Source organism: Kogia breviceps, chromosome 13, assembly GCF_026419965.1.
Source record: "Kogia breviceps isolate mKogBre1 chromosome 13, mKogBre1 haplotype 1, whole genome shotgun sequence".
Classification (NCBI taxonomy): domain Eukaryota; kingdom Metazoa; phylum Chordata; class Mammalia; order Artiodactyla; family Physeteridae; genus Kogia; species Kogia breviceps.
In genome coordinates, this window is record NC_081322.1 from 19,444,967 (window position 1) to 19,455,740 (window position 10,774).

Below are 10,774 nucleotides of genomic sequence, written 5' to 3' on the forward strand. Positions count from 1 at the left end.
GCTATGGGTGTGCTGAGGGTCATCCTAAGGTAGTAGAATCTTGCTTGCCTCAGAGAGACTGAAATCTCCCTGGCAAGTTGGAACTACCAACGAAAGCAACCAAAAGGCACTTTCACACACACACAAGGATTTGGTTGGTGCCTCTGTTAGGGCTTGTTACATGAGATAAGGCTCCCAGCACAGGCTATGGCTCCTGTGGAATGGTTATTATTATTATTTTCTCACTGGTGGTTCATCGCAGAGTTTAGTAGGTCTTCATTTGGCTTACGCATCTCTAAAAGTCCACTGAAAGTGACTGCTGGAAACACTAGGTTCCCACAGGCTGGACTGCCCACCACTTTTCATGACTGGGGTGATCCAGAGGATTGTCAGGCATGCTAAGACTCAGTACAGCAGCAGGTACTCCATTTGTAAAAACTCATCATACATCTGGAAAATTCCTAAGGGAATAAACCAGAATCTTATGGGTGTTTTCCCTCTGCCAGCGAAGGTGGGAGAAGTCTGCCCTCCTGACCTGACTTCTCATAGGGTCACAGAGGAAGGAGCACATCCCTAAACACTGGAGGTGGCTGTGCCTTTCACAGAAATCAGGGCTCTGGACCACCTGCAGATGCAGCCATCTGGTGCATTGATTGAGGGTCGAATGATGGCAAGGCCCTTTGAGAGATGCAAAGATGAATAGCATACAGCACAACAGTATATGGGAGATGAAAGATCATACCAAATAGCTCTGACATGAGACAGGAAGGGCTGCATCCTGTAAGGCAAGGTCAGTAAAATCGAAAGGAATACAGAAGGGGGCAGATTCCTTCCTGTTGGGAGATCAGAGAGTCTCCATGGAGGCAGGGACATTTGAGTTGGGCAGAAAAGGACATATTTGATTTTGACAGAGAAGGGGTAGGAGGAACAACACAAGCAAAGGCTCAGAGGGGGGCAGTCAGGTCCCATATGGCCGGACGGTAGGGTTGGCGAGGGGACTGGTGGCAGCGGACACTGGAAAGGCCATGTGATGTGGGAGAGGATGGTCTGAAAGATCAGGCAGGAGAGTTTGGGGAACCAATGAAAGTTTTGTGAGCAGGGGAGTGTCATGGAAGCAAATGACATGCACTGCAAATGCCAGAGGACTGGATGGGTGCCCACGATGGAGGATCTCTGTTATGGTACAGAAAATCCCACAGGTTCAGACAATACATGACACAACCCAGAGTGAGAAGAAGAAAAGACCAAGAATCAGAACAGTCTGAACAGTCTTTTTACTCTGGCTGGTAGAGTTTGGGGATGTCACAATTAATAGGTTAGGTGCAAATTGCATTTCTTATAACAAGCTGAAAATGAGGAATAGAGATTCTTAAATAAGTAAAACAAGTGATTTTAAGGTTCTATCAAAATAAACAGTTGTCATTTTTCAAAAGTTAGGATGACACGGGAGAACTTCTTGCAAACATGCTCGCTAGATCTCAGTTTCATGACAAAATATAGAATAGGTAGGAATGTGACAAAAATAATGAAAGGCACTAAAATTCTTGGTGATTCTGAATTTTCTAATTGTCTTCATATGTTCAGGCTCCTATAAATACCATAGGTATTTACTAGATGGCTTGTAAGTAACAGAAATTTATTTCTCACACTTCTGGAGGCTGAGAAGTCCAAGGTTGAGGTGCTGGCAGGTTCAGTGTCTGGTGAGGATTTGTTTCCTGGTTCATAGATGATGAACTTTTCACTGTGTCCTCATATGGAGGAAGCAGAGAGGGATCTCACTGGGGCCTCACTTGGAGGATTAGGTTTCAACATGGGAATTTTGGAGGAACACAAACATTCAGTCAATAGTACAAATATTCTTCAGTATCCTTTCTTTTCTTTATGATACTTATAATATTAATTGCTAGCTCAGTCAATATCTGAAAGTTTCTCATTCTTTCAGTGTTCCAGTTATTGAAGTTTATGGCTTCTGGTTTTAATTATCATTTTAATCAAGGTAGTATTTAAGATGTTAGCCCTTGTAATTTTAAATTTTCACAGGTGTAACCAAGGCTGTGGAAGAGCAAGTTGATTTTCAACTGTTTTAACTGCTCTGATAGGTGCCAGTGAGCATTACTTTTCCATATGCCAACTGAGTTTCAGAGGATGGGAAGCTCGCGACTAGCCTTCTTCTCTCTGTCATGGCACCCAGGTTATCTACCAGGACATGTTTTATAAGGTTGGAAAGACAGCCTTAACAATATGGCACATGTTTCCTGAAAACTGAATTAAGGCAACATCCAGCAGCAAAATCCCCCCGGCCTAATTAGTGGGCATACTTTGCTATTCCAACATTAATTGTACAAGAACATTTTCAGGTGTGACTCATGAGGGCTAGTCTGCTTTAAAGACTGGGTAACCACTGGGTGGGGAGAAAGTTCACTGGGCTTTCTTGAAGCCATTCTTACCAATAAATGGTGGGAAGTCTCCCCCGTGGAACCTGAGTCTCCTGAAGCCTCCAAAGTGGGCCAGTTATAGAAGGTGCAAGATGCCCTTTCAATAGCTCTGTGGTCTGTGAGCTCCAACAATGCAAGGCAGGAGGCACCATAGAAGACTCTAGGACAGAGCTTGGGGATGTGGGGAGCACTGCAGGGTACAGTCAGAGACAATGCTTCCCTTGGCCAAAAACAGGTGCAGGGCAGTCCTAGATGTGGCTAGTTTGCTGAATCTCTTGTGTCTCTGGAGCTGGAGTCACACTCAGGATCTCTAGTAACAGATCATCTGTCTATTAAGCCTCACCAGTTCTTCTCAACCTTACCTGGGCATGCCCTCAAATTGATTGCCAACCCTGGGTATGCCCTTGAATTGATTTCCCCAACTGTAGGAGAGACCTCCTGCCAAGTCAAGAGTTGCTTTAGTTTCACGATCTCTTCATGATTGGTGCATTCACTCATTTAACAAAAATTTACTGAACACCTACTCTACGCCTAGTACCGTGATGGGTACTGAGGACATAGACAGGAAACAATACCTGCCACGAGAGCTGATCGTCTTAAGGAGGGTGCCAGACAAGTAAAGAAATGGGCTTAATACAGAGTGAGAAGGCAGTTGGAGAGAAGCAACTGAAGGGCCAAGAGGAATTAGGCAGGTGGGTTCCAGTTTCAGTAATGGCAGAGTAGCATGTTTCAGTATAACCTTGCAGATAACAATTTAAAATCTGGACAAAGGACTTCCCTGGTGGCACAGTGGTTAAGAATCCACCTGCCAATGCAGGGGATACAGGTTCGATCCCTGGTCCGGGAAGATCCCACATGCCATGGAGCAACTAAGCCTGTGCACCACAGCTACTGAACCTGCTCTCTAGAGCCCGTAAGCCACAACTACTGAGCCCGCGAGCCACAACTACTGAGCCCACAAGCCACAACTACTGAGCCCACGTGCCTAGAGCCCGTGCTCCACAACAAGAGAAGCCACTGCAATGAGAAGCCCGCACACCGTAATGAAGAGTAGCCCCTGGTCATCACAACTAGAGAAAGCCCGTGCACAGCAATGAAGACCCAATGCAAGCAAAAATAAAAATAAATACATAAATAAATAAAATAAAATAAAATATGGACAAAATATAATGAATGACTATTGGAAGGTATTGGAGAGTGAACATTAGCAGACAAAAACAGAAGGGAGAAGGGCTTTTGGCCCTTGAAGGAAGGAAACATCAATAGTTTATGTCAATGGTAATATGGCTTTTAACCTGAAGTCTGCCAATCCACAAACCTGGTATATCTCTTCATATATTAAGGTCTTCCTTAATTTCCCTTTGCAACATTGAAATTTTCAGTGGATGGGTCTTACACATCCTGTGTTAAATTTATTCCTAAGTATTCTATTTTTTTTTGATGTGTTGTGAATGGAATTTTTTTTTCATTTTCTTATCCTTCATTATCTGTGTGTAGAATACAATGAGTGAAAAGAAAGGTCTTCTTCTTTTTTTTTTTTTTTAACAACAGTGCTGGAACAATAGGATAAACATATGGGAAAAAAATGAGCCTTGACCCCTATCTCAACATAGGTCATAAACCCAAAGTAGAAGCTCCTAGAACAGCTCTGTCCAATAGAACTTTCTATGATGACAGAAATGTTCTCTGGGCTGCCTAATTAGGTGGCCACTGGCCACATGTGGCCATTGAGCACTTGAAATGTGGGTAATATGACTGAGAAACCAAATTTTAAATTTTACTTAATTTAAATTTAAATAAATAGGCATCTGTGGTTTGTGGCTATTGTATTGGCTCTAGAAGAAAGCAAAGGGTTTGTGATTTGGGGGTCAACAAATATTTCTTAGAGAGGATATAAAAAGCACTAACATAGAAGATAGTAGTTAATAATTTGAAGTTAACTGAAATGTAAAGCTTCTGCTTATCAAAAGACATCTTTAAGAAAATGAAAATGCAAGTCATAGGTCAAGAGAAAATGTTTGCAACACATACATCTACCAAAAGATTTGTATTCAGAATGTATGACAGAACTTCTACAGATCAATAACAAAAGATAACCTCAATTTTAAAACGGGCAAAAGTCTCACACACAGGCTCTTCACAAAAGAAGATAAACCAGTAGCCAATAAGGGCATGAAAAGATGCTCAATATTATTAGACATCAGAGAAATGCTCATTACAATCACAGTGAGTCTCACATCACTCCCACGAGAATGACCAACATTACAAAGACGTAGAGCACCCAGTGCTGACAAGGATGTGGAACAGCTGTAATTCTCATGCATTATTGAGAGAGTGTAAGATGGTACAACCACTTTGGGAAACTCCGCAGCTTCTTATAAAGTTAAGAAACATCTACTATACGACCCAGTAATTCTACTCTTAGTATTTGCTCAAGAACAATAAAAATGTGTATCTACAAAGAGACTTCTCAAGAATGTTCATAATAGCCCCAAACTGGAAACAACCCAAATGTCCTTTAACAGAAGAATGAATAAACAAATTGTAGTGTATTTGTACAACAGAATATTACTGAGCAAGTAAAAGGACAAACTGCTGCTGCATGCGACATCATGGATGAACCTCAAAAGCATAATGCTGGGCAAAAGAATACAGGCACAAAAGACTATATATTGCATGCTTCCATTTCTATGAATTTCAAGAACAGGCTAAACTAATCTGTGGTGATAAAAATCAAAACAGATTGCCTCTGGGAGGTGGAAATTGACTGGAAGTTCAAGAACAGGCAAAGCTAATCAATGGAAATAGAAATCAGAGCAGTGTTACCTGAAGGGGCAGGAAATTGAATGGAAGGAAACTTTCCAGAAGAAAGGAAATATTCTATATCTTGACTGGGAGGGTGGTTACATGGGTGTATATATCAATAAAAACACATTGAATTTTACATTTAAGATCTACGGATTTCAGTACGTAAATATTGCCCAACGATGAGATGAATAGTAACTGAATAGGAGCACGCTGTGTCCGTGATCACAATTTTTCACATACAGGTTTTTTAGTTTATCAGCCAGGGAAACAAAAGAGGAAGAACAGGATGGTCTGTTGAGTATTTAATGTTTATCAGACTCTAAGAGAACAAAGATGGGCTTTTCCCTTGTTCTTAGGGAGGGAGAGTCAGACAGATTGCACTGTTACCCAGAGATCATGGGGAGAAAGAAGAGCGGGGGTGAAACAGAGAAGGCATCTTAGTGTCTATTGCCTGGGCTCTGCCCTGGGGAGGGGCAAAACACTCTTGGTCTTCTGCACCTTCGTTCTTCAGCAAGCGGCGGGGATGGTGGTCAATGGACTCAATTTAATCCCAAGAACATGTAGCCTGGGTTATAGAAGAGCTGCTGTACACAGCTGGGTTTCTGGGTCGGCCTTCACACTCAGCTGATGCTCTGGGCAAGCTGGAAAGCTAGTAGTCAGAGCTTCTTAGCCTGGAATTGGGGGATGGTGTGACCCCAGCAGTCCTAACCATGCTTTTTCCAAACACGTTAATCCCCTCTTTTCCCAGGTGACATTTTAGCTTCTTAGGTCACAGGTTGCTGGCACACTCATCGCTGTTCTCAAACATCTTTTAAACTTAGGTGAAATGACAACGAGAGGAAGAAAATCACTTACTGAAAGATAAGACCTATTCCTATTAAATTTGCATTAAAGTAGAATTCCATCAGTCTCTCTCAAATGATTTTTCTCTGAATTCTGAATACATGACCTAGTGAATGTTGTACTCCCGTGTCAATCATTGATCGTCACATCACCTTGCGGAGTGGGCAACAAGACTGGTTAATCAGGCTTATCACTACAAGGAAAAACTCAAGCTTCTGAGAGGAGTTCCTCATCTGATGTCACCCAGGTCATCACAGCAGGAGATAAATCTGTTATAAATGTCCCTCTGCTGCCTAGGATGGTTGAGCCCTGAAATCCAGGTGATTCTTGATAATTTGGAGGTTAGCTTTTTCTTTTTCTATTGAAATAATACATAATTTAGTAGGTGAATGCTTGGCTTCAACTACACTAAGTAATCAGATGTTTGCTTAAATTTTGCTTCAATTTATTTTTATTTATTTATTTATTTATTAACATCTTTATTGGAGTATAATTGCTTTACAATGGTGTGTGTGTTTCTGCTTTATAACAAAGTGAATCAGTTATACATATACATATGTTCCCATATCTCTTCCCTCTTGCATCTCCCTCCCTCCCACCCTCCCTATCTCACCCCTCTAGGTGGTCACAAATCACTGGAGCTGATCTCCCTGTGCTATGCGGCTGCTTCCCACTAGCTATCTATTTTACATTTGGTAGTGTATATATGTCCATGCCACTCTCTCACTTTGTCCCAGCTTACCCTTCCCCTGCCCCATATCCTCAAGTCCATCCTGTAGTACATCTGTGTCTTTATTCCCATCTTGCCCCTGGGTTCTTCATGACCTTTTTTTTTTTTTTTTTTTCTTAGATTCCATATATATGTGTTAGCATACGGTATTTGTTTTTCTCTTTCTGACTTACTTCACTCTGTATGACAGACTCTAGGTCCATCCACCTCACTACAAATAACTCAATTTTGTTTCCTTTTATGGCTAAGTAATATTCTATTGTATATATGTGCCACATCTTCTTTATCCATTCATCTGTTGATGGACACTTAGGTTGCTTATGGAAGCAACCTAATCTAGTCCTGGCTATTGTAAATAGAGCTGCAATGAACATTTTGGTACATGACTCTTTTTGAATTATGGTTTTCTCAGGGTATATGCTGTCACTGTTTGCAGATGACATGATACTATACACAGAGAATCCTAAAGATGCTACCAGAAAACTACTAGAGCTAATCAATGAATTTGGTAAAGTAGCAGGATACAAAATTAATGCAGAGAAATCTCTTGCACTCCTATACACTAATGATGAAAAATCTTAAAGTGAAATTAAGAAAGCATTCCCATTTACCATTGCAACAAAAAGAATAAAATATCTAGGAATAAACCTACCTAAGGAGACAAAAGACTTGTATGCAGAAAATTATAAGACACTGATGAAAGAAATTAAAAATGATACAAATAGATTGAGAGATATACCATGTTCTTGGATTGGAAGAATCAACATTGTGAAAATGACTCTACTACCCAAAGCAATCTACAGATTCAATGCAATCCCTATCAAACTACCACTGGCATTTTTCACAGAACTAGAACAAAAAATTTCACAATTTGTATGGAAACGCAAAAGACCCCGAAGAGCCAAAGCAATCTTGAGAACGAAAAACGGAGCTGGAGGAATCAGGCTTCCTGACTTCAGACTATATTACAAAGCTACAGTAATCAAGACAGTATTGGAGGTTAGTTTTTAAGATCAGATTTTTCAGACCTGTAACTTGATTCCTTGTCCCCTGCCCCATAAGAACTTTGTCATAAGTGCTGTATCTTGAGTGATAGGGTGGGAAAGAAGAGATTTAAGAACTGAAATCACTGAGATTACACACTCCAGAGCCTAATTGTTGTCAGGTTCTATTCTGGATTTGCAAGTGTTCAGACATGATTCTTGACCTTATGGAGTCACTACCTGTGTGGCAGCCGCCTTTCTATAAATCTGGAAAAGATGGTGATTAAAGTAGGTGGGCTATCAGGTTATTCAGTTTGCCCCTGATCTTTCTGTCAGGCACTCGTGGAACTCATTGAGAGTTATTTTATTCATCCATTCACTGATTTATTACCATTGAATTGCTAATTTGTTCCACACTAAATGAAGCAAGGAATCAGGAACTGGAGTTTTTTCACACTCTTATCACTGATTGTGTCAATCAAGCAGGAAATCTGACCTTTCCTTACCTTACCTTATGCCTTTGTGAAATGGGTGTAATAATTCTTGGCTTAAGTGACAGCACGGGTCAGTTTTGAGAATGGGGTGAGATAAATGGATATGACAGTGCTTTGACAAACATGAAACTCACGCCTGTGAGATAGTATTGTTGTTCAGGTTGGCCTGATGTTGGCCAGTGGTTCTAAACCTGACCACGAGTAGTGATCCTTGGGGATTCTATGAAACTACAGACTACCCGTCCCCACCTCCGGAGATCCTGAGGGACTGTAACCCAGAATTCTGCATTTTTAGAAGCACTTCCAATAATTCTGATGCAGATGATCCAAGGGTCCCACTGAGAAATACTGGTGTGTGATGCAGAATATCAAGGATCCCTCAGCGAAAGGGCTCTTTTCAGGATGGTCCAAGGGCCCCCACCTTGTGACTTTTGCCTTGGGTTTATTTGTACATGTTCAGAAGTGACGTCTCTCAGTTCTGATTTTTGTCTGCATGCTGTGTTCAGGGACTTGCATTCCATAGATGCCGAAAACCATGATTCTGCAGGTAACTAAGCTGGACTGTAAGCAGTCTTTTATTTTGCTTTTCTTTACAGCAATGCAGAGTCTTCGGAGAAGAGATTCAGAATGAACAGCTTTGTGTCAGACTTTGGAAGGCCACTGGAACCAGATAAGGTCTTTTCTCGACAGGGCAATGAGGAATCCAGGTCCCTCTTTCACTGCTACATCAATGAAGTGGACCACTTGGACAAGGCCAAAGGTGGTCTCCAGACCACAGCCCTCGACAGTGAAGTTCAACTCCAGGAAGCCATCAGATGCAGTGGGCAGCCAGAGGAGGAGCTGAACAGGCTCATGAAATTTGACATCCCCAACTTCGTCCACTCGGACCAGAACTCCTCCTGTGGGGAAGATGATCTCCTGATTTCAGAACCACCTATTGTTCTAGAAAATAAGCCAGTTGCCCAGACCTCACACAAAGACTTGGATTGAGAGGCATGTTTTGTAAAGTGTCTTCCTGAAGATGTTGGGTCTGTCTTTGTATAGCAAGAAATCTTCATTCACCAAGATTATGTGTGTGTATGAGATACAGAGAGAGAGACAGAAAGACAGAGAGAGAAGAGAGCCCCCTCAGAAGAATGCTGATTAAGCTGAGTGTTTATACCTTTAAACACATTTGGGGCTTTTTGGGGAACTGAGTATTTACACTGTCTCATCTTCCTTGTCATTGAAAAACTTGGCCATGTATTCAGTGTCATTGTTCTTGAATGGGGTTTGGCATATTGCATTCCTACTTGCCACTACCACGCTCTACCTTCAGCAAGTTGCTTTGCCTCTCTGGGCTGCCTCCTTTTTAACTCTAAGGTGAGGGGTCTGCAGTAGATGATCCATTCCAGTTCTAATATTTTGTGAATTTATGATTTTGTATTCGGATGAGGCTGGATATACCCAAAGCAGTATAAACCAGGGCACTTCCTCTTAGCTCTTGTTGTAGCATCCTCCAGGTCTGTAACTCCCACTCAACCCTTAACTGAGCCCAGCTTTTGTCAGGGGCCTGAGCATCTACCGGTATATCAGGAGTCTCGTTTCTCATGGTCACTGTGGCTAGCATTTCTATTGCTTGTGCTGAAACAGCAGTTCTGAGACCCTACAGCCACCCATGCTCAAACCTGGAGACAGCCCTGCCCCTCCTCTCCTGGGATGAGTACCAATTCATGGTACATTGTAGGACAATCCTGTCCCCAGAAATGTATGGAAGGTTGTCAGCTGGGTGAGGGGAGGTGCCTCCTATGTTTCTGTGTTGGTGTAACTGTGTCTGGTCGCACTACTGTGCCATTGGCTAGTGAACAAGAAGAGTGCTATTTGCCAGGCTGTCTGTTTACCTGGCAGATGTGGAAGTGACGGTCATGTGGCTAGTGTATGGGCTTTGAGCTGGGATGGTGAGTGGGTTATAAATACCCCATCAACAGATATTCAAGGTGGCCTGGGGCAACCCAGAGTTAATTTCATGAAGGAATCAAACCTGCACACTGTTTTGGAAACGACTTGGTTTTGCACAGTCACGTTGCATGCATGGCCAGCCACTAATCTCTGGGTGGCATTTTCATTATGGATTTGTTTACCACCTGTCTTGCTTAAGCTGAAAAATAAATCCATATATTGCACCAGAATTTTCTCAGCTTCTTTGTTTTCACACATCCAATTTTTCATTTCATTTAAAAATGATTCCATGTTTATAGTGTCTCAATTTCTATCATCTCTAGGATCCCAGTGGTCTGAGTCATGTACCAGATTTCATTTAGGAATTATTCCACCAAAAGAAAACCCTTTCCCATAATGTCTTTTGAGGAAAATATTATTCTTTAAGAATCTAACACTAAACAATAGGACAAAGCATGGAACATTTCTTGTAGTTAACACAGTCTTGCAAAAAGAAACTTGCTATTTTCATTAAACTTGCTATTTTCATTCATTAAAATGTTGATTTTAATAACTTTTACTAAT

At 41.6% G+C, this 10,774-nt stretch overlaps 1 protein-coding gene across 11 annotated transcripts in view; it reads left to right on the forward strand.

Moving 5' to 3' along the window:
* MRAP2 (melanocortin 2 receptor accessory protein 2) overlaps positions 1-10,440 on the forward strand; it is a 96,415-nt gene extending 85,975 nt beyond the window's left edge. For all 11 annotated transcript variants that reach the window (XM_067011399.1, XM_067011403.1, XM_067011404.1 and 8 more), the window contains one exon: positions 8,869-10,440. In XM_067011399.1, the coding sequence (XP_066867500.1) occupies positions 8,869-9,262 (394 nt within the window). In that variant the 3' untranslated portion in view covers positions 9,263-10,440. The remainder of the gene's footprint in view (positions 1-8,868) is intronic.
* Positions 10,441-10,774: the final 334 nt, after the last annotated feature.